The sequence below is a fragment of the Columba livia genome, chromosome 15 (assembly GCF_036013475.1).
Source record: "Columba livia isolate bColLiv1 breed racing homer chromosome 15, bColLiv1.pat.W.v2, whole genome shotgun sequence".
In the NCBI taxonomy this organism is placed as follows: Eukaryota; Metazoa; Chordata; class Aves; order Columbiformes; family Columbidae; genus Columba; species Columba livia.
Window position 1 is genome coordinate 17,520,263 of NC_088616.1, and position 27,455 is coordinate 17,547,717.

Below are 27,455 nucleotides of genomic sequence, written 5' to 3' on the forward strand. Positions count from 1 at the left end.
CCCCGCCACCGCGCACGGGGCCCCCCGCGGCCCGCGCGCTGCCCGCCCCGCTCGCCCAGCCAGCCGCTGGTTCCGGCAGTGCCAGCGCGTGACGTCACACGGCAACATGGCTCCGCCTGGCTAAAGGAAAAAAGGATCCCCCTGGGGCCCCTGGTCCCGAGGCGGAGAAGCCGCGGCACGGCCCCGTGCGCTGCCCGGGTTAGCAGCACAAGCATGGCGGCCGCTCCTCCGCGGTGAGCGGGGCCGAGCGGGGCCGAGCGCGCCCGACGCCATCCCGAAGCCTTCCCGCCGCGACGGAGACAGCCGAGCGCTGCCGAAGCGGCTGCCCGCCAGGGCGGGGTGGCGCCGCGCAGGCCCGAAGGCGGGGCCGCGGGGGCCGAGCGCAGCCCGGCCGGATGTGAGTGGAGCGGCCGCTTCCTGTTTCCCCGCAGTCCTCCCTCTCCCCGCCCTGGGTGGTGGCCGCTGCCTCGTCCCCGCTCCCAGGCACAGGGCGGAGGCGGCCGCGACCTGGTGCGGAGACCGCCGCCGGCTTCCTTCTTGCGCGGCCCTCCCCTCCCCGCCCCGCTCAGCAGCAGGACCCGCCGCTGCGGCGCAGCCCCGATGCAGGCCATCAAGTGTGTGGTGGTGGGCGACGGGTAAGTCTGAGGGGGCGCCTCGGTCGGGCCCTCGCCCTGAGGAGATCCGCCGGCCCTGCGGGGAGGGCTGTCCGCCTGCGGGCCGGGAGCGGCGCGGGCCGCCCGGGCCCCCCGCGAATTGCGGGCGCTTCCGCCGCGGGGCCCGGGCGCGGCCCTGCCGCCCTGAGGGCTGGGGGACTCGGCGGGAGCGGGGTGTCCGCGCCGGGGCGGGCGGGGCGGGGGTGGCGGCCGCGGCTTCCTGCTGGCGGGGGGCGGGAAGGGACGCGTGTGCGGGGTGTCTGTGCGGGAGCGAGCTCCGTGCGGGGGTGTCTGTGTCTGCGGGGCCGCTGCCGCCCCGAGCCCGGGATTGCTGTTGGGGAAGGAGCTCCGGGGTGGAGGCGGGATGGTTCCCGTCCGTGCCGGCAGGAGTGGCTTTGCCCGCCGTGGTGCAGGGGCGGTGCGGGCGGGGCTGGGCCTGCTCCTGGGCCTGGGGTTCGGTATATCACTGGACACTTCGAAGTGATCCAAGCGTATTTTAAAAAAAGTCATGCTTTTAATGATGTGATTAATATTGATTTTAAATCTTTTGTGAAAGTAACAAACTTGTTACTGCTGATAGCTTGATTTTTGACATCTGATTCTTGCAGTAAAACTAAGTGGAATGTGCTAAACTCGGAGCAGCTCATAAATGCTGTGAGCAGAGACTGTCTATATGCATAAGGTTCCTGCCTAAAGGAGACTGATGAAGCAACGTGAAATACAAATAATGAACATTATACTTGCCTGCAAAGAACTGTTACACCTACAGCATTCTAATTTGGTGTTAGTTACAAGTGAAACAACTTGAGGGTGCTTTTTAGAATTGAGTTAACTCTTAAGTTTAGCTGTTGAATTTCAATGTGAGAAATGCTGGAATTGTGGTGGGGAAGGAGTTCGTTGCATTTGCGACTCTTGAATACTCTCCATGATGCTATCCCCGTCAACTCGGAGGCATTCTGTGATTCTTGCTCTTACTGAATGTCAGAGCTCAGGGGAACATCACAGGCCAGCTGGAAAACAAGACTCGTCTTATGCAGTTCGAGAGGTTTTTTTTTTCCCCTTAGGAGAAACAAAAATCCCAGTGTAGGCTGAGCATAATTGGTATCACAGCAAACTTCTGTAGATGACAGAGGAGTGAAGTGTAGCTAAATGCTGCTGCCACTCTCTGTAATTTCATGTGGTGGCTTAATCTTCACATTACTTGTGTGGGGGTTTTTTGTTGTTTTGTTTGGTTTGATTTTTTTTAAAGATGTAGAATTCCTCAAAAGGCAGCTAGATATGGTTGAAAGATAAACTTACTCTCTATAGCACATTTGTTTTGACTTGCTGCTTAAGATTTTGAGCAGTATGAACATGAAAGTGATATCTTGAGAGTTGAAGACTTTTCATTCTTTGATGCTAGATAACAATGGACTGTTCTTTTTGGTTATATTGATTTTAAGAAACAATATATTTGCTTTTATATCATCTTTTTTAATTCAACTGAACTGTGTTGTCAGTGACACTGCTGTACATAGATGTGATGCATCGTGTTTGGGTGGGGGGGGAAGTTCAGTCTGCTTCGTCCACTAGATTTGAGAACTCAGCACAAACTGTTCAATGTTCATTAAACAGAACAGTTCTTTTCATAATTTCCTTTGTTTTTTTCATCATTTGTGTGTGTTGTTTTTTTTTTTTTTTCCCACTGTGAGGTCTGAGGAAGAGTAAATGGCAACTGTTGCTTTGATAGAGAGGAGCAGGAATGTGCAGGACAGATGAAGGGCCCTCCGCTCGAGTAACTGCAACCATTGCTGTTGATTGACACTTGAGAAAAAGCACTAGTTTGAGTTATTTTTAGCAGCTTTTGTTTTCACACTCAAAAGGCAGCTGTTAAGTGGTATGAACTCTTCAGCAATGTTGTGTCGTGTTATGGGGGGTTCTGCATTTTGGAGAAATGATTACTAGATGCCACAAAAAAGGTCAAACATCGTGCTCTTTTATATACATTTTTAAATTGTAGAAGTACTGTAAGAACACAAGCATGGAATTAAGAGTCCCTGTTTGGAATTCTGCTTAATTTGAGACCCTGGCTGCTAAAGCCATGCTGTATTTGGTTTGATGGCTTGTTGAGAAAGGGGGGCAGGGTGATTGGCTTCTTATTGAGTGTAGTGAGGTGTTTGTGTAAGATGTGATCACCTCGGGTCCCTCCGGTGCACTCCGTAGAGAGTGCAGTGACTTGAAGTTCAGTAACTTGCGTTACCGAACTTTTAAAGTTTAAAAAATGCAGTGGTACTGTAGATACTGAAACGCATATTTGGGAGAGGGTGTGTTGTAGTGAGTAAAACAGCTTATCTGGCTGAGCCATATGTAACTAAACCTACTATAGCAAAAATACTGGACTTTTGATCTGAGGATGATACTAGAGAAATCTCATCTGTTTAACGTTTGAGTGAAGACCTGGGCTGTGTGTCACATCTGCTAGAGGGTAGTTAATGTGCTCCGGAGAAAGGAAGAAAGAAAGAAATGACATAATCAAAGCTTTTGATGAAGGCTGCCACCTGTTTGCACTTATCAGGGTTTCCAGAATTAAACCAGCAAGTACTTTGCTGGCCTCCATCACCATGGCTGCAAATGGAAACTGAATTCTCATCATTAGGTTTTAGTTGCAGGAAAGCAGGAGATTCTCAACCACCTCTGCAGCTCCGGTGCCTTTGGAGGGGAAGAAGCAGGGGCATCGTTACTGCGTGTCACAGAACACGGCTCCGAGCAGCTCTGGCACGATGCAGAAACTTCACAAAACTTGTTAGTGTAGATAAGGCCGGGAAAGAGATGACAGGTGCTGTTTTAAAGAATTAATACACATGTGGTTATATACATACACTGATCCCTGGATGGTACCCGGAAGTAATAAGGGACTCAGTGCTGTCTTTTGTGATTCTTTCACTTATTGTTAAGTGATTAAAATGCTGGTCTTCTGTAGGCCATATTTTTAATTACAGCCAAATGTTACCAGTTTCATTTATGTAATAGTGGGTGGATGGAGCTATGATTAAGTAGTTGCTAGAAATCTTGTTATGACTAATCTTGGTTTGGTGTTATTTTGGTTTCTTAATCCCTGTACATAAAGGCTCAGACTTATACTTTGCCAAACAGTTGGAATTCTCTTTAGGAGAGTTGCTTTAATACAGAAGTTAGAAGTCTGAAAAAGCGTGGCTACAGTACTTGGAGGATGTACCTTATTTGTAAAGGTAGGCAGTAGTGTTTATTTTTAAGACTAGTGACCATAATGATCTGATTCGTAGGGCAGTGAGCCAAAAGGCAAGGGAAGCAGGAAACCTAGATGGAGCAAGTCTGAAATGGGGTTGTTGAACGTGTTTTTGCTTGTTTAAATGACTCTGGCTGGTTGGTGCTGTAGGAACACACTACAGGCGCTTCTGAGCTTGGAATGAAATCTCTCACCACCTGCTTCCTGCGCTGGTTTGATTAGCCAGAGCAGACTCACCAGTTTCAGTGCACGGTGAGCAAAGGAGCACGTGTACGAAGTAAAGTTCTTGATCATTGCTGAAAATGTTAAGTTCAACATGGATTTGTTAGAAGCTTAAATTACCTGTAATGAACATACTGGAAAATGAAGCATCAGACCAAACAGGTTCTAGAAGCGTGAGAACACGTAGCCTCTGCGCCTCAAGAAGTTTCCAAAGAGGTGGGTTTTTGCTCCTTGGTATTGTGAAGATTTTCACGTTTGTCCTTTAGAAGCTGGACCAGTGCAGCCTGCTTTATGGTGTTGTGGGTGCAATTCAGAAATAGATTCAAACTGATCTGATAACTCAGGGAGCTAAAATAGCAAGTTATCTGCATGGGGCGGGCAGGATGAAGAGCTTTCCTTAATTCCTTGTTCTGGCTTGTTACAGTCAGTGCGTGCTAGTGCAAGAGATGAGATGGGATCTCCTCTGACAGCTGTTCGGTTAGCTGAGCTGTGTTGTCATATTGCTTTCAGAATTCTTTCCCGCATAAGTTTTTTAATGGTAAATTCCTCCTGCTTTTGAGCACAAGTTTATCTCAAGCCCGTTACTGCAGGAAAATATTCAGAGATTGTACTTTTTAAGAATATAACTAGATGTGCCCTTTGTTGTTACAGCTTGGTAAAAGAGAGTGCATGCTGGAAAGAAAAAAATCTCAGACTATACAAGGAGCTGGCATCTTGTTTCCTTAGACGCAGGTGTGAAAAGCGGTGTGGAAAAATGCATGGTGTGATCAGAGAGAGCTGCAACAGATGGGATGTTATGCTAGGGTGTCAGCATAGAAACATAAAATTACAATTAAAGAATGGGCATGTAGGATAAAATCCTAGATCATTTTGCACAGTGAAGCAGTGCTTTCGTTGCTCAAGCATTGCTCAGATGCTGCTATCAAATCACTCATTGGGCTAATGCAGCATGGAACAGCTTGAAGTTTAATACAGAGACTTGTTACAGATTGAGCTACAACATACACAGTAATTTACGGTTGTGACAGCTCAAATTTACTTAACCTGTCTCAAATTGTGAGTCACTCGATAAGGCTCATTGGTTAGTGTTGATTGTTAAATCACTTTAAATAATTGTTTTGAAGACAATCTTTGGTAAATGGACAGTCCACATCTTTCCAAACAAGGGGAAGAAATGCAGTGATTTAAGAGGAAGACACATAGTAAAATTCAGATATGAGTGCCTCAGAACGTTTGCAGCTGGAGAGCCAGGAAGCCCTTGACTAAAACTTGTTTTTGTGAGTGATTTATTTTTTTTTCACCTGCACAAGTTAAAGAATAATAGAATATTTTTAGCAATAGCATTTGGTTCTTGGGTTTGGTTTGTGCTTTTTTTTTTTTTCTGTTTCCCTTTTTTTAATACTAACCATAGTTCTAGACTAAAACTTCAGTGAATTCTTTCAGCTTGTGTAAGATTATTCAGGAGGTTCATTAATCAAACCTAAAACTAATGGCAAGGTTATATGTGTAAGTTTCCAAGTTACTGCTGATTTGCTTTGAACGAGTAGTTGTAGTGATAAAGCATCTGCAAGACAACGCAGTTTTCCTTGCACAGGAGCTTGTCTGTGTGAGCAGAGTGCGGGGAGGACTGTGGGCCGCCTGGGCATTATCGCTTTGGAGGAACTAGTTGCACGCTCACCCCTGGAATCTCTCGCGCTGCCGAGGGATTATGCACGTCAAGTGAGAAGCCAGCACGGGAACCAGCCTGCGGTGTCAGAACAGTCTGTGCACAGTCTGCTTTAAAGAAAAAAACACAAGTTTTCCAACCCTTAATTGAAACTGTAACCCAAATTCAGTGGTGTCATTAATCTCGTGTTTGGCTCTCGATAAGCTGTGTGGAGGAGGGCGGAGAGGGAAGGAGACGCCTGCCAGGGTTTTGAAGGAAGCCTGGAACAGAACGTTGTCCTGCCCTCGTTTGAGGCTGTTCAGAATTAGATCTGTTGGGAAAGGTTCAGTGTTGCAAGTTCTCCAGTATTGGACTGTAATTTATCTGTAAATCAGTTTATTAAATGTTTGACAGTTGTCAAATGCATGCAGGGAGTAATTTTGTAATAGTATTAATTTTGTGAAGATTATAATTTGTATTTTTTTCCTTAAACACTCCAGAGTAATAATGTGTTGAGAAATTATACTTTTCAAGCTTTTTCAAACTTATGTGAAAGTAAAGCATTTTCTGGAAAAGGTTCCCTTTACCCAATTCCAAAAGTGCTATCTGGAAATACTTTTCAGGGAGTTACAATAAGACATCCTTGATGAGTATTCAGGTGACTAGTGATGTTAGTAGTCTTATTCATACTTGTGTGTTGATTTCTTTTGTCTAAAGATTAACAAAATTTGGCAGTTTACCACTTCACAAAAAGGATGTTTTTATTAGGCATGGTTTCATTGCCAGTAAACTTGAGGCTACAGTCTATGAGCTGTTCTTCTGCACAGCAGTGACTGCTGATGCTCAATTGTTCCTTAGGTGACTGGATGTAATCAGTCTTCTTCCCTAAAAGCAATATTATTTCTCATTATTCAAGATGAATGTTTTTTTACATGTGAATTTTCTCTTTTTACAGTGCTGTAGGTAAAACATGCCTACTCATCAGTTACACAACCAATGCATTTCCTGGAGAATACATACCCACTGTGTAAGTACTTGTAAAATCAAAAAAACTCATTTAGATCAGCTTCTCTGCACTTACTGCCATTGCAGGTTCCCTGTTTGAATTGTTTGAGCTGGCTGCAAACACCCCTCAGTTTCATCTTAAATATTTAACTGAGGCTGTAGGTCTGTCTGTGAGAAGCACTTGGGGCTTTTGCCGCTCGGCAGAGTCCGACCTGTGCTTGGTCGTGCTCCGTCAGTTCTGCCTCTCTCTGCTTACTAGGCCCAGCTTATCAGGGACCAGCATTTACCAACGGATCATCAGATCCTGTTCTCTGTTAAAATAATGTGTTATTTCTGTCTTTACCATCATTAATAACAAGCAGTCCCAAGGCTAAACAGCTTGTAAAACATATCATAGTCAGAAATAGTTGGTTTGTGTGACTAGAGATTTTTGTGTTGTTCTTTCCACTTTTTGTGCTCCTGCCAAGCCTGTGCTAATCTGGCCACAACTCCATAGCTTCTCGGGCGTGATTGCAGGGCTTGATTTATTTTGGTGCTTCTCCTTTTCTTGCATGTAAGGATTTGTCAGTGTCAGTATTAGTGTAGCTCCCTTCCTGGGGCCTGTTGGGGGAGGTGTTTTGTGCATGTGCAGCTTCCTTGCCTCTTTCAGATGTCTCTATTTATTAGGTGATTTTGTTCTCTGTAAGTATCAGTGAGTTTTTTCAGATAACAAAATATATTCTAATGTGATTTACAGATTACTTTTGTCACCCTTCCAAGGCCTCGTTGTCTCAGTTTAGCCATAACAAATAATTAAAATCTTTGTGCCTACAGCAGTGGTGAGGTAAAAATCATACCTGCACTGGCCTCTGGTTATTAACTTTGGTATTTCATTGGAGGGGTTTTTCATTAGCAGGATTAATGAATTTGGGTGTGTCTTGTTTTTTTTTTTATTTCTTACCTCCTGTTGTCATTAAGGATTCCTTGGTTGTTGCTTATGTATCTGCTGTTCTAAATCTTACAAAATGGAACAGGTGAACGTGCTGATGAATGTCGCACTAAGACTGGAAAGCACTTGCTAAGGGCATCGCCTGCTTTGCTGTACTTACTGAGGTCAGCACTTCCTTCGGAAGAGCAAAGAAAGATTTCTGTTCAGACTGGACTGAGTCTGTTGTGGATGTTCTTTCCTTACATTACCCCATACTCATTTTTTAAAGAAAAACTTCACTCTTTCTGGGCAGCAGAAGGATGCAGTAAAAATGTTTCTTTTTGTAGTGTTCCCAGTTAGGCCTCTAGGAAGTGAAGTCCTTGGATGCCCTGTTTTGCTGCAAGCTAACGCAGTTAACTCTCTATTTTTCAGTTTTGACAACTACTCTGCTAATGTAATGGTTGATGGAAAACCGGTCAACCTGGGTTTGTGGGACACAGCTGGTCAAGAGGATTATGACAGACTACGTCCGCTCTCCTACCCACAAACAGTAAGAACTGCAGTGTCAAACTAGAAAGAATCCGTGCAGCGTAGTCTAACAAAGATTTTTTTCTTTTTGAACGTATGGCCAATGTTGTCACGTCTGGAGTTGTACTTATTAGTAACAGTGACTCGTTGCAAGCTGCCGTCCTTGGTCCCATGTGCTGGAGCTGCAGCACTGTCATCTTGGATGTGTGTACAGCTGCACAAATGTTACAGTTTGCACACTTGTGTGTTTGCACGCACTGATACGTCGGCTCTTTTTGTAGCTGCAGCCTCAGAATCAACTAGAGTGCTTGATTTTAAGAAAACAAACCTAACAAACAAAAGCCTCGAAACAAAAACCCCTTTAGTGAATAGTCCCGTCAGCCAGTGCATTGATTTTAAGGTTAGCCTGCCTGCCAAAAGCAGGGTTTGTTTTTGGTTTTAGGCTGATGTTTGGCTGCAACCTGACACTGTCACTGCTAAGCACTTGATACTGTTTAGCCTCTGTGAAGATGTTCTAAAAGTGCCGGAGGCAGCACTGAATGAAGATATTATTGGTATTGACAGAGGCTGGGTTGTCGCTTTCCAACGTACTCAAGCCCCAGCTATTTTATTACTTGCTGCAGTTTGTGCTATAACGTCAATACAAATGTGCTTCTGTCTCCATGCTTGGACTGGTTAAGCCCTGTCCGTGTGCTGCGTCTTCCCCGTGGAAGGAAAGTGCTGCAGTAACCTGCTCTTTCCAGTGCAACTTCAGCTACAGTTAATCTTTGTGGGGATTTGTTTTCTAGTCTTCTTAGAGTCTTACTTTTATCTGGTGGAGTTTTTCTTTAAAGAAAGGTGGTAACTTGCAGGGTTTTTTGGTATTGATTTACTGTTGTTAACTGTCAGTTATATATATTCAATGCTAATAATGTAAAATGCAAATTTGTTCCAGTTATTCTACAGCATAACTGCTCTCTTTAATAATGTGAATCTTATTTAATTAACTCTGCTTTTTTAAAAAGTCACCATTTTCCTTAATTCACTGCTCACTAACTCTTACAATTAGGCTTCCCCATCAGTTATGATACCCAAGATGTATATGAACTTGCCAGTGGTAGGCGACTCTGTTAGCAATGCTGGAAATATCTGGCTTTTCTGGGATGAGAAACAATGGAAAACTGTTTTTCTCTTTTATAGGATATTTAGAACGTAGGCTTTGCTTATAATCATAATAATATTTTCAAAAAAGTATCTCCGGGTAGAAAAAGCTATGTTGAAAGATCACTCAATAGTGTGAGAAAGCCGAGTTGTAAGGGAGAATATTTGCCTCCCCTATGGCAATCTAAGCATATTTTTTGGAAAAATCTCATCTGTACAAGCATGTATAACTGAAGTAAAGGTCTGAAGTACTTTCAGTTATTCAGATTGTTTCTTACAGCAGAAAATGAACCGGGGCGGTAAGCCTTGAACTTTGTTTGAAGTCTTTAGATTTTAGACTTGTGTGATACGTAAGATTCACTGTAACTTAAAGGCCCAAAACAGCACAGAGGAAGAGCGCCGCGGTGCTGACGAAGCCTGGCTGTTTATAGGATCAGCGTTCAGCCTTCCCCTTCCTTTGCTGTGCGATTTAAACTCCCCCTCACGATTTCCGTGGGCCTCTGGTCCCCTGTGTGTGCACCTGAACTATGTGCTGGGCAGGGCGGAACCGGGATTGCTGTATGTGGCCAACACGTGTATCTTGATGAGCTGCCCAGCAGTTCAGAGGTTCTTAACTTCACAGGAAGGAATTTGCCATAGTGGAGGCATTAATTTGTATCCTTTCCCCTTACTCATTTATTATTAATTTTTGTTTTTCCTTAAAATACAGAATAAATATTCGGGGGAGGGAAGTAGTTGGGACAGAGAAGGTGGTTAGTTTTGCTTTCTCAGGAGATGAAGCCAGAGAGAACGAAGTTAGGAGGGTGCTTTTCAGGGGAGGCTCGCTCTTGCAATGGTTCGGACATTCCCAGGTTTAGGGGAAGTCTGGTCTGTTCTGGATGTGGGTAGTTGGTTGTGCTGAATTACAGGGCAGCGTGTCTCGTGAGAAGAAAAGCCACGTTCTGGGTATTTGTGAGCACAAATCGCTGACTGAGAGAACGTTTTTCCTTAAATCCATTCTAGGAGTAACTTTATCTCCTACTGTTATTAGGTTGGAGGAACCAATGGTAAGAATATATCTTCCAGTCTGACAGATCAACCTATTGCCGTATGTAAAACTTTAAATAAACTTCAGTTCCAAGTGCTGTCATCTTGTCTTGCTTACGATAGTGATAAATTGGCCCCTATTTTTAAAAGAAACCCTGCTTTTCTTGGAACTATCAAATTGCTAGATTTGAGAACTGTTGCCAAATGTCTTTATAGTAGTTGCTAAGACTAAAGCTTTTCTTGCAAATAAATAGCTTTTCTTCCTATTTGTTAAGATTGGTAGTGTGCAAGACACCTGAAATGTTCAAATAATTTCACATGGTGGTACTGATTTAAAATCCTTGGAGCTAGTAAAGGAGAGAGTCTGCGTCCTGTGCAGAACTTCAGTCACCACAAACGTGCAGAATTGGAAACCAGAAGTAGTGGCCATAGTATCACAGTATTTGATGTTGTTTCTTTCTTCTGGGACGCTGCTGTGGAAACTTGTTGAGGTGATGCATGAACAACGGGGTTGCAAGTGCTTAGCAGGGCAGACACCAGGTGCTGACCTAACAAAATGTCTTGAAATGCAGCACAATCAACTAACACTCTGAAACGCCTGATTTGTAGCACGTGCGATAGCAGAACAAGTACGGATGCAGAGGTAGGTTGGGGAGAGTTGGGCTTGTTTGTGAGATGCTTGTTGAGTTCTGGGTCGTACAACAAGATTACAATCTTCATCTGTTTGCACAGAGAAAATGATATTGTAGTTATTCCCAGTGCTTGTAGGCTCCAGGATGTTGTGTACAAAGCTGGTTGTGGTTTGCAGTGTATACTGTACAGCGGGCAGTGAAAGCCTTTGCTCTGAGAATGGTTTTACCTGCTCCTATTTATCATCTTTCTTTTGCTTCCAATTGACAAGTGGGATGTGGAAGATCCCTAAAAACACCTGCTCTTCTCTCTGTTTTCACATAGTTTGAGAGGGAAGGAGGGAGCTGTTGTCCTACTTCAAGGTTTTTAATACATTTCTCCATCCTAATTTGGTTATAGAGAAATTCTGAATGTCCATATTTCAGCAGAAGTGACGGTTCAAGATTCTACAAGTACTAACTGTGGAAATCTGGTGTTCTGTGATTTTTGTCATGCTGTATACTTTGCCTTTGCAATTTAAAACTATAACACTTAGGGTAGCGTATTAATGGTATGTTCACATTTAAAAGATCAGTGCCAACAGTGACGCGTTGCAGTACGCGGCGCTGCTGAGCACGAGCCCGCCGAGGTCTGCAGGAGCAGCCGGCCCCGGTTCGGGCGCCGCTGCGTGTTTGTCAAGGGCCTGACGCAGGCTTTTTCTCAGTGCCAGCGAGGGCGGTGACGTGGCGTTTAAGGACAAAAGCTTGCAGCGCAGTGGTATTAGTCTTAGTTGCTGGCTGCTGCCACAGCTGATTAGAAACTTGATGAGAACATGTTTGTGGGTTCCCCCTTGTGTCTGCTTGTACCTGCCTGGGAATGAGTCTCCCGCTGGGAAGCTCATTGGCACAACCGTGCCTGTTGCGGCGGTGCTGTCGGTCACCGCGATACAGGTGCTGGCGCTATTGCCGTGTTCAGGGAGATGAGGTTTTCTAACGTTGCTCTGCTGGGCTAACTTCTCTCAACTTGTTTTGTAGGATGTCTTCTTAATCTGCTTTTCCCTTGTGAGTCCTGCTTCCTTTGAAAATGTCCGTGCCAAGGTCAGTAGAGCTGGGATCGCGTACTTTCTGAGGGTCCTGCGGAGGGGTCACTTCACAGCAGAGTCTGGAAAACATTTGCTGATTTATTTTTTTTGGCAGGCAGTGTGAAATACAGTTTGAAAAGGCAGAAATCCCTTTGCCAAACTCACACGTCAGGAAGTTCAGGGCAAGTGAAACACTAAGTGTGAGTCATTGCTTGATGCAGTGATAACAGCAGTTAGCAGCCAGCAAGGTGCTAAGATCGCGAATGAGTCCTTTTATTGTGATTTAAAGAAAAGTACGGGAAACCAAATGCATGCAAAAATTAGGTTGGTAATTATTTTTTGCACAGCTGGCATTCTAGCACATTCTGCTACTGTTGCAGTCGCTCATGTCCTTGCGCAGCTGAGCTGTACAGCATTGAGGAGGCTTCACAAATGAGAGGTGATTTTTCTGGTGTCTGGAGAAAATACAGTCCTCAATAGGGCAAATGTTTAAATTAGATGGAAATACCTGTTGGCTTCCTTAAAAAATGTTTTGCAATTGAATGCTCATTTTTAATACTGCCTTAATGGGGTCTTACGTTCTCCCCTTCCTCTTCGGCACTTGAAAATGCCACGATGAGCTGTGAGCCCTGCTGTGGTGATGCTGGGGAGCGCTTGCGGAGCTGTCCCCGCACACAGCCCACGCCGTTGTTTTGCAGTGGTATCCTGAGGTGCGGCACCATTGCCCCAACACCCCCATCATTTTGGTGGGTACCAAACTTGATCTCCGGGATGACAAGGACACTATTGAAAAGCTGAAGGAGAAGAAGCTGACGCCCATCACCTACCCACAGGGCCTCGCCATGGCGAAAGAGATCGGTATGACTGCAACGGGGTTCTTGTTGACTTCGTCCGAGTTCTGTGTGCGGAGGATGTTGCGCTGTACTTGAAGTCAGTGCCTGGCTTTTGTCGGGGTTGCTGGAAGCAGCCGTGCTGTAGGTGTGGAAAACTGCTTTGTAATCACCTCTGTGCTTCCCGCAGGCGCAGTGAAGTACCTCGAGTGCTCAGCGCTGACGCAGCGAGGCCTCAAGACGGTGTTTGACGAGGCCATCCGCGCGGTCCTGTGCCCCCCTCCTGTGAAGAAGAGGAAGAGAAAATGTCTGCTGCTGTAAATGTCGCCCTCCCCCACCCACTCCAAACCCTGTGCTTTGCTCAAACAATGGAGCATTCACACTCAATGCCAAGTTTCTCTGTTATAAATTAGTTCTTTTCCATAAATTCTTGAACCAATCAACAATTTTGCAGTTTCATTTGTTCAAAGTATGAAAGTTACCTTGCATTCTTCTAAAAGCAAACTCCTGAAAAGACAAACCTATGTAAAGCCTTATTTTTAAAATCCTATTCTTGCTCGATTAAGTGTTGCCAAACTATCTGCTGAACTAAGTTGCATTGTTGTGCTACGAACACTAAGCACTAAACTGTTTTTTAAAGATTCGTCTTGAAGATGACTCTAATTTCTCTTTGGAAATACAAAAACACTTTCTAGTTTTTCACAGTAAGTAACAGTACTGTGTGATCAGCGAAGCACCGCGTCTCATGTGTGTTGCTGTTAGTGTTTTCTCGACCCCCAGTCATTGCACAGCCTCGTACATCGAACCTGAATATTTGCCAATGGCTGACGCCCTCGAGTCACAGTGTGAACGCTCTGTCATCAGTAAGGCTTGGTCGCAATCTAGTTCTTGCTGCTGTGATTAAAAAATAAATAACTGTTCTTACTGAAGTGTATCTAGTCCTTCTGCCAGCATTGTATTGTGGTGGGTAAAGGAAATACTGGGTTGGATCAGACGATGGTGCCAGACAGTATTTTGACGCTGTACAGACTTACACGGCACTGCCAGGGAGTTGAAACTGCGTTGACGTTTAGCGCAGGCTGAGCTCGTGGCCGTGGCGGGAGAGGTTGGTGCGCGCTGGTGAATTCCTTTGAACTCCAGCAGGGCATTCATTTAGGTACCGTTCTGAACCTGTCATTCCCACAGCTGTTCGGTAGTAGACGCTTTCTTGTAGAACCTCTTTCTTAGCGATATAACTTGTATTTTAAACCCCTCCTGATGATAGAAAGTTCTTTTTTTTTTTTGGTAGAGTAGGCTGTTCAAGCATATCCTTATTTTCCTTAGTTCTGACCCAGTAAGTTATATGCTTTCTGAGCTTTTAGTCTATTAACTAGGTGTAAAAATCATGTGAAGCAGCTTTACCATTTTAGCAATTTTTATCTTTCAAAGCTCTCTGAACTATGAACCTTCTCAACCGTGACCATTTGCCAGATATCCCCAATCATAACATGATTAATGCAGACAAATGTTCTTTATGTCACTACATGTACATGTGCAGCATAGATTGAGTAATGGTAACTTGGGTCTGTGAGGTTCCGTAAATTAGTGCTAATGTTCTGTACATCCTAAACGGGCAGGAATACAATGTTGAACTACACTCTTTCAACCACTAAAGCAAAATTTAAAAGTAAAAGTTGCAAATTTGTAAAGTTTTTACATTGATCTTTTGCTAATGCAATTAGCAGTATGTTTTGCATGTATGACTTAATAAATCCTTGAATCACACATGTGGTAATGTTTGAGTTTCTGAGCAAGTGTTTGGGGTACTTGGCTCCTCCAGGGTGTGCAAACCACAGGCTCTTTCCATGGTGACCTGATGTTAAGAACCAGAATTAAAACAGTACTTGGCACCATTTCTTCTGCAGACAGCAGTGCTTTGTCACTGCTGGCAACAAAAGAAGTTTCCCTCTATGGTATGCAAACAAAAGCGCTTATGTAGTTGCCTCTAAAAATGTTGCTTACTTTATCAGTCTGTAAAAAGATGGTGCGGGCACAGTACAGTTTGTTGCTTATTGCCTCAGATTTTAGCCCTGCGAGGTGAGAGTCGTGCTCTGTGCCCTCTGCTGCAGCCTAGAGACTCATCTCGCTCGCATTTCACCCGGCGTACCTGAACACAGTCAGACAGGTTGTTACAGTGCGTTTTATTTTGTCTCCATAGTAAGCATCACAGGAAGAATATCCACACAGTTACTTTCAACCACATCATATTACTTATTTCCATTTTTTTTTTTATAAGAAATGCTGCTGAGCCTTAAAGAAAAAAATATTAAAATACACACTAGAAACAAAGGAATCCATTTTTTTTAAAAATGAGTACAACTGATAAATTTTTGGCAGAGTTAGATTAGTGCTCCTGGTAGCCAGAACTGGAGACGAAGATGATGCCAGAGCACAAACTTTTTTTTTATTTTCTCCTCATTAAGTAGTTAATAGTTTAGTTCAGAATCACTGAAAGTAGTCCTGTTGATCAACAACATAAAAAAATACCAGTAGATTAAAGAATATTGCACATGTATATCTCAGCAGCATTTAACCACAACACTCCCTGCCCCAGCATACTACCACAATCTGTAAGAAAAACAGTGCAATCGCTCAGAACTGTGGGCAGCCTGCCCGCGCTCCTGCCCGTGTGCTCCTGCCCATGTGCTCCTGCCCGTGTGCTCCTGCCTGCGCTCCTGCCCGTGTGCTCCTGCCCGTGTGCTCCTGCCCGTGTGCTCCTGCCCGCGCTCCTGCCCGTGTGCTCCTGCCCGTGTGCTCCTGCCCGTGTGCTCCTGCCCGTGTGCTCCTGCCCGCGCTCCTGCCCGTGTGCTCCTGCCCGCGCTCCTGCCCGTGTGCTCCTGCCCGTGTGCTCCTGCCCGTGTGCTCCTGCCTGTGCTCCTGCCCGTGTGCTCCTGCCCGTGTGCTCCTGCCCGTGTGCTCCTGCCTGTGCTCCTGCCTGCGCTCCTGCCCGTGTGCTCCTGCCCGTGTGCTCCTGCCCGTGTGCTCCTGCCCGCGCTCCTGCCCGCGCTCCTGCCCGCGCTCCTCCTGCTGCAGAGCCGCTCGCCTGCCGCGGAGCTGCAGCCGCCTCTCTCGCAGCGCAGCGCTGCGCTCCTGGCACCTCTCCTGTCCCCTCCTGGCTTTGCCGGGATCGGTCGCAGCGCTGAGACGCTGAAGTGACTTTGAAGCAGACCGGGATATTTTTTTTTTTTAATATTTCTTTTAAGGTCGGACTGGGCTCTGCTCTGCTTTGTAGGCCAAGCTGTCCTCGTGCGCTCACTGTGTCAGATATTCAGCTGAAGCCGTGCCGCTCACGTACAGCGTACACAGGCGTAGGTGGACCTTGTGCTGGTTCATTCTGTAAAATCTCAACCTTCAGCATAAATGCAGAATCTCTGCTTTAACCCGGAAAATGTTACTCAAGGTTGCTGCAGAGGCAAGGGCACAAATACCCTTGTTTCTTTTATACAATATGAGAAAAGTATTGAAATCCACTTCAGTATGAAAGCAGAATGAGTCCTGAATACTCGAAACCTGCAATTAAAGAAACAACAACAAAAAAAACCCCAAAAAAACGACAAAAAACAAACAAACAACAAAAAAAAACCCAACAAAACAAACAAAACCAACAAAAAAAAACCCAAAACAACCCACCCGCAACTCCTCTTGGAGTTATGGTTGTACCAAATTGCTGTTACATTCTTCTCGTGTTTGACAAGAAATACAAGATCCAGGTTCCTGAGACAAACTGTTGAGAGCTTTGAGCACAACATCTGGCATGTGGTCTGTTACCATTTTGGGACTTATTAAAATGCTGCTGAAGACTGTCTCATTTGACCATCTTGCCGTGTATTTAATATCTGAAGAGCACAACCTATAAAACAAACAAAACACACCACAAGTACAACTGCTCAGACCGTCAGAACTGGTGCTCAGTGCCACGCCTGGAACAGACGAGCTGGAGACTGGTGCCCCCGCTGCGGAGCAGCCGGCACGGGCGGCAGCGCGGGGGCAGAACGGGCGGGCGCGGCTGCGTCCTCACCGCCAGAGCAGCACCGGCTCGTCCTGCTCGCAGAGCGCGGCGCACAGCCCGAGCGACGGGGAGCCGGGTAAGTGCTGCGTATTCACGTGGTTAGTGACAAATTCAGGGAGTAAGTCTCAGTCTGAGACTAGACACTAGATTTAATGCTGCACATATGCTGTATTTTGGATTTTATTTTACAGAAGGTACATGGTGGGGGTTCTTGTGTGTTTGTTAGTCCAGTTAAGACAAAAACATGATTAGCTACTGCTGTGCTGTGGAGTAAATGAAGGAAAAGAAATGGACTCAGTAAGGTAGAAAAGCAACCATCAAGAAAACCTGCCAGGTCACAGGTGCTATCTAACTTGTAAAACCAGTATTAAAACTGTTAAACAGCAAAGATGTGAAGCTTAAATAAAATACTAATCTACTGAAAAGCCAGGGGAAAAGTGGCCTTCTCAAGCCCTTTTCTATAAGTTGCATTTTTTTCTTCTGCAAGATGGTCTTGTGCAAATTACGCTTATTTCAGTTTCAGAATGAAATGAGGACATCAAGTATTGTCTAGCCTGTGAGCCGTTTTGTCTAAAAACCCAACATCAACAAAATGCAAACAAAAAAACCCCCAAAACACAAACAAACAAACAAACCCTAAACACAACAGTGCCCCAAAGCCCCCAATCCTCACCCTTCCAGCAGTTTCAGCTTTTCTGCTGTCTTTGTCTCACCTTCCTGCATCCACAAGAAAGCAGCACAGGCCGGGAAGCCACAGGCTGCATGGCCACACGGGCAACATTTTGCCTCTTTCTCATCCTCCACATCCATGTGACTACCCAGTTCCTGGCCACTGGTTATCACTTCACCACTGCCAGGACATGAGGCTGCAAGACCTGCAGTCTCAGGCAGGAGCTGCCATGTGCCAAAGCTGAACTTAACAGTCTTGTTTAACTCATCAGTTGAACACGTGCTACGTATGGGCAGAATAAGGCACAGAGGCACAAAGAGAAACCGTTTCCAGGGCTGCAAGTGAAACAGAAGGAGCAAGGATGCACAAAATAAAAACTGAAAAGCTGGCTAATGCCTAAAAACCAAAGACAGGTATTGGCGACGTGGAGCTGGAAAGGCGGTCTTTGAAAGTGAGAAGCAGCTTTAAGTAGATTTTAGGAAAACAAGACATTTTTCTACTTACCTCTTAGAGCTGGATTCTTCTACAATATGGATAATCTTCCCAGGAAGATACAAACGAGGATACCGAGGCGGTGAATTTAAATGTGATTCATCCTCAAGGGCGCTGTATGAAGGTGACCGACGGACCATTAAACTCTCCTCAGCTAGAAGTGGCTGCGAGAGGGCATCTTGGTTTCTACCATCCAGCTCGGTTGGGAAGTCATCCGGATCCCCTCCAAATACTTCATACCAACACCCACGCAGCAATATCTGGTACTAAATTCAGAAAAACAGTCGAATTGAGGTTTGGAATCTCTTCAGGTAACTTATTTCAGTTGCATGCTTGCATGCACATCATCTGAAACTACAATTAAAAGATTAAAAATTACTCTATGCACATGATCCCAAAACTTTTTGTTTGATAAAATCTTGCTGAATTTTCCCCACAGCAATATCTATTTCACCGCTATCTAACCCAAGCTACTAGTAGCACTACAGAAAACTCCCATCTTCACCAGATTTTCCTTTATCGGCAAAACTAGCAAACAGATAATTTCAGGTCTTGGATGTTGTGCACAGATATCATCCAGGTCTTGACAAATCTTAATTTCCAACAAGAAAGAGACTAACACAAATACTGCTGGATTAAAACTAAACACTTTTGTTCCAAAACACAATTGTAACTCTCAACATTAAAATCAAAAATCCACACACCACTTGTCACTGCATGGAAGCTGGGGCTTAACGCAGCTAACGGTTCCACTGACTTTTAACCAGGAACTGTGTTTGGTTACCTTGGGTCTGTTGCAGTTTGCCACAATTCTCACTATTCTCCTCTTTAAATCCTCCATGTTGGGCATGCTTAACCTGTTTAAACACACAGAGAACAAAGTAAAGCAAAGCCTCCTATTCTCTGCAATCTAATGCATTCCTGAAAGAACACCTTAAAAATATGTCCATCTCACCTTGCAACAAGGTCCTTCCCAACAATGACTGAAACAATGAAGTGCTTAGTGTAATCCGCAAGAGATTTGCTTTAAAAAGAAATGATACACTTTAGATACACTAAAGAGATATGGACATTTTAGTTTTATGATGACTGTTATCATTCAATAAAAACACAATCTGTGGCAGCAGCAGCAGCGTTTGCCATCAGTTCTTCAGTGGGCTTTCAGACCTGCTTGCTACAGGTCACAGGGTCACTTCAGTGCTGACTGTAACAGCACATGCAGACGTCAAACAGGCCAAGCTAGACTAGGCAGGTGAACATTTTATTTCCAAAACATTTATTTTAAATTCTAATTATACTACCTGACAGAATTCACTAGATATATTTCATTCTGTAATATTCCCCCAAGAACTCAACTGTAACTAAAATGGAGCAAATCTAATTCTAGTAGAGGATGTATAAACAAACTCTTAACACAGTCAAGCTCAGAGTTATCATCTAACATTTTTGTCCACTACCTTGAAGACTTCCACATCTTAGACACAGAACCAAATAGCACAAGTTTCTTACCTTAGAAGCCCTCCTGGAGGAGAAAAAGCATAACATCTTAATGTTGGGAAAGAGTTCCTGAGCATGACTGCCAAGATGGAAGCTGTTCCACCACCCAAACTGTGACCAACTATCACAAGTTTATATTCCTGTGGACAGAAAGAGAAGCTTGAAACGCAGACGGACACAGAAAAAAAGCTTTGTGTAATTCTTTTGGCAAACAAAATTATTTGGAAGGCAACTTACTGGAGCAGTCGTGAAAGCCTGGTTTAAAACTCCATCATTTATTAGCTTTCTATAGATGTAATTTGCAGCTTGAGTTATTCCCTACAAGACAGCATTGAAAGTTAGAAGAGAAGGATGTTACCTAATGTGAAGTGTGATACATATATACTTTAAATACAACACCATCAGAGAATGACCCTCATTTTGCAACGCTGGTCTTCTCTTTTAACATGCTCCTGACAGAAGTCTAGTTATAAACAAGCAATCTTGTACATAATGGTTAAAACGTACTTGGAATTTTTAAGAAGGATATAAAGTCTGACAAGAGGATTACAAATTCTGCCTTGCAGTTCCAGAAGGCAATATTTGATGTGACAACCAAGTCACTGAAATAACTTATGCAATCCGTCTCACAAGGAGAATACTGTTCCTGTTTAACTAAAGGCTGCAAGGTGCATATCGTTTTCTTACTGCTGAGGATTTATGAACAGCTACAGACCACACACACCTTATGCACAAAGCCGTTCTCTAAAACATCCTCCAGTGTCAAGTCTTCACAGTCCGCTGACAGATCAGTGAGGATGTCCTGTGAACAAACAGCTTCTGTCAGACGTCTCTGCAGGGCGTCAGGGCTCATGCTCTGCGCTCAACATTGTCACAGGGACATCATCAAGCTGACTTCCAAGTTTGTCAGCAACAAAACACAACCCACCATAAACCACCACCCCAGCAAATATACACGGTGGTCACAATTCTGATTTTAGCAACTCTTTTCAAGTTGCAAACACAGACATTAGGAATGCACCTCTACTCAGAGCGAATAGGAATTAGCGCTGCCCATCCTCCACACTCTCTTGCACTGGCACAGGGAAGATTAAACATCCAGGCACTGGAGGATTTACAGCTCAAGCCTGGCAGACTCAGACCTGTGAGTTGTTTTCACATGTGCCAGTGTAACACAATTACCTCTAAAAACTAGTTCACTCATTTCTATAAAGCTAATTAGATATATCAGATGGAGGATACCTCAAAAGACAAAGTTCCTCTCACTGCAACCACAATAGCTTCTTTTCTGTGATCCAAAGCAACAAAAAATGGAATCTCATAGATCTGGAGGGGAGAAATGTAATCAGTAAAGACACCAACCTTTTCTAAGAGTAAGCATATGTTCTCACCTTCCGAAAGCTCTCTTATTGAACTCTATTGCATTATGGAAAGGAACTGAATTATTTTCTTATCAAGTTACTCTAAGTGCCTTTATTGCAATACTGAGACAGATTTATGACAATGGTTTTGTGGCTGTTCCTTTAGATTAGAAAACAAATCAGAACTGAATGTTTCAGGGCCTGATTTAGCTTTGCATTTTGCATGTTATAAATGCTGAAGGCAAAGTAGAAACTTCACCCCTCACTTTCACTGAATTAATCACTAAGTCTTTTTGCTGAAGGCCTGTCCAGATTGTTTACCTTGTTATGAAAACTGATATGAATGAAGTCTCTGTACTGCAGTCCTGTTATTTTTAGGATGGATCCAAAGTGAAAGTTATGACGATCACTGCCAGTTATATCAGACTCTGTTGGTCTATTTCCGCAACTAACAAACACAGAAGAGAAAAACTTTCATGTTCAAATTTTTTAGGTTTCCTTTCAAGGAATCAAACTCAGTTACATTTGCAGAAGATTTCTGCCAGGAATCAAATGCTCTTTGTTTTTTTTTTTAACAACTTGTTTTCAATAATACCAGCAGTCTGGTACAAGGTGTTCCCTCTGCCCACAAACCTGGTTTTGCTTGAGCAGCATGCCGTACATTTTCAGGTCAAGGACCAGCAAATACACGGTTGCTACAGGACTATCAGCAGAGCAAACAATGCAGTAAGAAAAGAATTCTTAAGACTACAGGCCACCGACAGAGAATACAAACAAGCAAAAAGGAAAATCAAAACAAATTCTGTACAGCAGGCTTATCTCATGTTTTCTGCATTGTCTTATGTGATATTTTCCCCTGCCCAAGTCACTTCTATTTCAGTACGTTAAAGAATTTCATGTTACTAATTAAGAAAATCATGGTTACAGTCACAAATGTCAGTGGTCACTGCAGTATCCAGTAATCCTACACAGCATTATGCATACTTCAATACTGACTGTAAAGCTTTTTTTTTTGAGTAAAGGGAGTAAAATGGAGGATGCAGGGACAGGTGACTTCAAGACAGGGAAAACTGCTGATACACTTTTATTTCTATATATACATATATGCCCAAAAGGCATATATGTATATATAGAAAAGCCTCATTTTAAAACACGTTTAGTTTAATTCCCATTCTTCCTTTGTCATTTTGTTAAACCATTTTTTTTTTAGCTCAATCAAAAACTTTTCTTAAACAAAAGCTAATTTGTTTCCGAGTGTGGAAAGATGTTAGAATTTTGGTTCTATTTTGATGTTTGCAATTGTGAAAGATAACTCTACCAGTCAAGCTTATGTACACCCAAGAGTGATTAAATTTAATGCAACAAAAATAGCGCTATTGAGTTATTTTATTTCTGGTAATGCTAGTTAAAAGAAAGTGATGTGTTTTTAAGTTCTTGATCGAACCTACCAGTCACCACTGAGCTTACAGAGTGCAGTAAAGGGGCTGGTGTATATGTAGTAGGGCCAGCCATAAGCAGCTGCAGCAAACAGCATATAGTGAGCAGCATTCTCCAGCTCAACATCCAAATCATCTGTCTGAAAGGACACATGGAAAGGAAACAAAGGAGAGAGAGAAAGAAAGGTGTGTTAGGCGGCCCCAGAATAAAACCTGAGCACAGACTAGTGAAAATCAAGGCATGATTAAATATGCACTATCCAAAAGGAAAACCTCAAGGTCTAAGAGGAACTAAAACTAGTTGCTCATACTCCAGGAAAAAGACTGTTTATTTACATAGCTACACAGCTCAAGAATCTTGAAAAGCTCTCATTAAATTAGTTTATTTCAATACTTATACACTGAGAAGCTCAATATTGAAAACAACATTCACCCAATATGTTACTTAAGGTTATGTCAAAGGAATGGCTAAAAAGTCTGTAGCAGATCTCTCTGGCAAGGACTTTTAGGGCATGACGCCATCATATTGGCTTGATTCAAAAGGAATTTGATAGAAATTGCTTGAAGTAGAATTATATACTTCCATGAAATAGAGAACAAAAGAATTTTTACAGAAGACTAGTAAAAATCAATTAGCAAACTGTAACCTGGTTTTGCTTGTTATCTTGTGTGGATATTTGCAGTAGACATAATTTAAACAGACCACAATACTAGAAGACTAGCATTTCAGCTCTATGCAAATAGTATTAAATATTAATTTTCTCTCTGTTCCCTTTTTATCGCAGCTCTTCAACAATGATCAAATGTCCTAAATGGTTCCTTTTTGTACTTAATCCCCCGTTCTTATATGTCCTACTTGCAAAAGTAGAGAAATGTCTTGACTGCAAACTCATCAAAATATTTCCACTGCATGTATTAAGAATTTAAATGGTTGTAAATTTTTATAGTAGTGTTTAGTTCTTGTTAAAAAACAAACAAACAAACCAACCAACCAAAACTAAAACACCATTGCGTGAAGAACCGCATTTCAATTTGATCTGGCACCCTCTCCTAAAGTAACTGCACCAGAGACTGCAACAACACTATCTTACCACAAGAGATGATGGAGAATGACACAGGACTTCTTCAGGCTCTTTTGGACAATTTTCCATTTTATCTTGCTCTTGATGGAGCAGAATCAAACCAGCTGCTATGTCACTTGGCACCAGATCAGTGTCCTATACAAAGAAATGAAAGAGTGCTTAAAACCATGCTGCATCTCAGCATAGCAAGACTATGTCGCTAGGAAATGCACAAGAAATTCTATTTTTCAGTCCTAAAAATACATTTCACTCAGAGACAATGCACATTGGAAACAGATGTCACAACAGCATCGAACATCCCACCCCTCTGCACATATTGAATGTTTTCTTCAATAAGACCAATGACAATTCTAAACACATAAACTTCATAACTTAACAGAATACCTGATGGAAGACTAGCTTGACCATACAGCGAACAATGGTCCAGACATTATTGATCACTGTTTGACACCACTATGTGATAAGCTCTATGTGCAAAGTCCTCTATACTGAGCGCAACTCAGAAGGACTTTACATGGGAGAAGGCTGAAGGGTTTTTATTCAACTACCTGGGGCAGTCATCCCTCCATCCTTCACCCTATAAACCACTGAGGAGGCTGTAGCTACACATCAGCATGCCCAAGTGCCGCTTAATAAACAAGAACTACTCATCTTGAAATCATGGACAGATTTCAAAGTCAACATGGAACTCCAACTGCCCGAGCAGTAGGCGACATGAATTTGAGCTCAATCAACAGCATGCAGACTCTTTTCCAAAAAGCAAGCTCCTGCATGTGCACACTCTAGTCTCGTACGTGCTCCAAAGTGGCTCAGAATGAGAGAGTTGCCTTAACACACTGTGCATCTCATTATTTTAACAGCCAGAAAGTTGTCTGATTCCGCACTGTGGGTATGGCTCCTTACTCATCGTGAGCAGAAAAAAACCCTGGATCTTCACGTGCTGAGGGAAAAAACCTCACCCTTGTTCTCCTGACCACTCGCCTATGGAGAATACTGTTTTCTCACAGCCCTCCCTCCACGCTTGTGAAAGGAGAGAAACCTTTGTTAAAAGGAGGAGAAAAATCAGTGTCGTGTACTTTATATGAGAATCGCTCTTAAGCTTGAAACTGGTACATTCAAAACCTGACTTCAAGGCATAGGGTAGCAGGAACCTCTGGCTGAACAAAGGTACATGTGTGTTGCAATGTCTGCAAATTCCGAGTTAGTCAGAACAGAACAAAGAAAAGCTTTCCATCTTACTGAAAAGTAGGTGCGGAAAAGCTCTGCGATACTTGTAAAAGCCACTCGGTGGTCATCGTCTTGCACAATACAACAACACAGTAACCTGATTCTTTTTTCCCAGACTCTGGTGGCGGTGTTCTTCACGTTATACAGCAATTGCCCTGACTGACTGCTTTCCAGGTTCCGATTTAGGCTATCGGTGAGGTAAAACGTCTTCTTCCCCCCAAGCGGATCAAAGACGATTACAACTCCAATGACGGTAAAGATGATGATAACCCAGCTGCAAAACAGAAGCAAGTGGGATAAAAAAAAAAAAGGTGAAACCAGATACTTGTGACAAGTATGCAAGAAAATACAACTCTAGATCTTGACAGACAGAAAACAAAGTCAGTTATGAAATGCTGTATAAACACCATCTGTTATCGCCTTAAGGGTGCATGTTTTGCTATCGGGTTTTCAGTCCACTAGGCACGAGAACAAGGCTGCCAGTTCATTTCACACAGGGCACCAAACTCAAAATCACAGCCCGGTGCTTCGCAAACAGCAACCCAGATGTGTGAAGGCTCCATTTTTCACTGCCAGTTAAGTGACTGAGTTACTACCTTCTTCACATTTATGCATTTTTCTACACTCCCATCTATCCCTCTTACCCTTTCTGATCTTCACCTCCTGTCTTTCACTCTAGCATGTGTGCTCTCTCCAGACAAGTTACTCAGGCTTGTTTAGGAAAGGATACCAACTCATTCTAGCTGTCTAGATTCAAAAATTCTCTTCCTTTCAAAATGAAAGCACTTGACAGAGAAACCACAATAATTTACAGGGAATATCAAAGTCTCCAACTGTTGGAAAAGCCTTCAATAAACACATCCAACTAACACGTAAGTGGTATTTTTCCATTTCATGTACACGATCAAGCTTAGATTTGGGGGGAAGTACCTTTACCTTGCAATAACTGTCCCAATTATAACATTTATCACAGTCTTCTCACAGTGCACGCTGCTGTCTGACACCCATACAGCTCCTACAACAGCCCAAAGGAATTCAGGCAAACAGAGAACTAGGCGAATGTAAAGTAGCTTGGGAAGTGATTTTCTTGGGCCTGGATTAGAAATTGTTCCTGAAATTACAGAGAGAATTTAATATAGTAATTGTTTATTAATGCATATTAAGTACATAAAATGCTACCCAGATATGTGAACTCTGTGAGCTTTACAGAAAGTAAGAAACTTAAGTGAACCTAAAAATTGTTTTCATACTAATGGAAAGCTATCACTGAAGCTGAGAAAAGAAAAACTACAATGAGTTCATAGCCATGATTCTTAGAATCTATTCTACTAATGCTAACTCCAGGTTAAAAAAAATATTACAATTCTACCAGATAAATATAATAATTATTATTTACCTTGCATACTGATGTATACAAGAGCAGATAACACACATATTATAGAAGCCAGGAGAATGAGGAGGACGAGCAAGTAGCTGTGCAGTAATCCTCCCCCAGGACAGTTAAACTGCCCCTTATGAACGGCGTAAACAGCAAGAATGCCAACCCACCTACAGGAAAGTACAATAACAAAAGTTATAGTTGGAAGGGAAAGGTGCATCCTGCAAAGTGATGAACTGATAAATAACTTCCATCTTAATTAAAGCATTGCACAAAGATTAATAGAAGGAGAGTTGTTTCATTTGTCAGAATGAAATGACTACGGGGTACTGGGCATAACTACAACAAAGCCATTGTAGATGGAGCAACAGACTCTCCTCTTTACGGTGCTACTCATCTCCACAGACCCCCAAGAATCTGCGCTGATCTAAACACAGGAATCACCGTAACAACTCCTGAATAACGAAACCACGTTAGTTAGCACCAGGCAGCGATTAAACACACGGAAGCGATGGTGGCTCCGTCCCGCGCGCACACAGCACCGCAGAGATGATGTTGCGCGATGCCATTACACAAGGGGCTGTCACCAACCGGGCCGGGACAGCCCGGCACACCGCGGATCCGGCCGGCACACCGCGGATCCCGCCCGGCACACCGCGGATGCCGCCCGGCACACCGCGGATCCGGCCGGCACACCGCGGATCCGGCCGGCACACCGCGGATCCGCCCGGCACACCGCGGATCCGGCCGGCACACCGCGGATCCCGCCCGGCACACCGCGGATCCGGCCGGCACACCGCGGATGCCCCTCTCAGGCGCGGCGCCGAGAGCCGCCCCGCCCCGCCCCGCCCGCGCAAGGTTAACGGCCGCGCGCTCCGCCTCACCACACGAGCCTGACGAAGAGCTCAAAGGCCCCCGGGAGGACGAAGTCGTCGCTGCCGATAGCCCAGCGCCTGCCGAACGCCACCAGCCCCGGCATCCTGCGGGCCGCGCCGCCGTTCTGTCACGGGCGCCCGAGCACCTGCTCCGGCCCCGCCCTCACGAGCCGCCCCCGCCCCACCGTCCCCGGGCCCGCCCGCTCCCGCCGGCCACACCGCCCAGCGGGGGCAGGCGGTACGTCACGCGGAAGCGACGTCATGACGCACAACGAGGCGCCCCAACCTGCCCTGCGGACGTACGCCCCGCCCCGCGGATCGGGTTAAACCGCGCACGCGCACTGGCAGTTCCCGCCGCTCCGGGCGCCAGCGGGGCAAGGCATGGCTTCTCTCCCGCGCGCGTGCGCAGCTGCCGCCGGAAACGCGCCCCGCCCCGAGCGCGTGCGCAGAGCCCCTGGAGGGGCGGGGCCACCGGGGGGCGGGCGGGAGCGAGCGGGGC

The 27,455-nt window shown here is 44.3% G+C and overlaps 2 protein-coding genes across 5 annotated transcripts; one reads left to right on the forward strand and one right to left on the reverse strand.

Annotated features, from left to right (window-relative positions):
- Positions 1 to 275: 275 nt before the first annotated feature.
- RAC1 (Rac family small GTPase 1) lies at positions 276 to 14,654 on the forward strand. 2 transcript variants are annotated; one of them, XM_065031655.1, is made up of 7 exons: positions 276 to 635; positions 6,720 to 6,791; positions 8,109 to 8,226; positions 10,375 to 10,431; positions 12,014 to 12,076; positions 12,759 to 12,918; positions 13,081 to 14,654. In XM_065031655.1, the coding sequence occupies exons 1-7, from the start codon at positions 601 to 603 to the stop codon at positions 13,209 to 13,211; spliced, it is 636 nt and encodes a 211-aa protein (XP_064887727.1). In that variant the 5' UTR covers positions 276 to 600; the 3' UTR covers positions 13,212 to 14,654. The 2 variants fall into 2 exon arrangements, with proteins under 2 accessions (XP_064887727.1, XP_064887728.1); XM_065031656.1 differs by lacking the exon at positions 10,375 to 10,431 and having other exon boundaries at positions 294 to 635.
- DAGLB (diacylglycerol lipase beta) lies at positions 14,159 to 27,205 on the reverse strand. 3 transcript variants are annotated; one of them, XR_010466482.1, is made up of 16 exons: positions 26,966 to 27,204; positions 26,100 to 26,251; positions 25,640 to 25,814; positions 24,716 to 24,977; positions 23,486 to 23,611; positions 22,407 to 22,534; positions 21,280 to 21,406; positions 20,840 to 20,923; positions 20,322 to 20,399; positions 19,835 to 19,915; positions 19,610 to 19,737; positions 19,056 to 19,124; positions 18,885 to 18,957; positions 18,113 to 18,366; positions 15,931 to 16,779; positions 14,159 to 15,852 (listed from the first exon to the last, which is right to left on the reverse strand). XR_010466482.1 is itself a non-coding variant. In XM_065031635.1 (15 exons), the coding sequence occupies exons 1-15, from the start codon at positions 27,058 to 27,060 to the stop codon at positions 16,578 to 16,580; spliced, it is 2,034 nt and encodes a 677-aa protein (XP_064887707.1). In that variant the 5' UTR covers positions 27,061 to 27,204; the 3' UTR covers positions 14,159 to 16,577. The 3 variants fall into 3 exon arrangements, 2 of the variants coding, with proteins under 2 accessions (XP_064887707.1, XP_064887708.1); XM_065031635.1 differs by having other exon boundaries at positions 14,159 to 16,779; XM_065031636.1 differs by lacking the exon at positions 19,056 to 19,124 and having other exon boundaries at positions 14,159 to 16,779; positions 26,966 to 27,205.
- Positions 27,206 to 27,455: the final 250 nt, after the last annotated feature.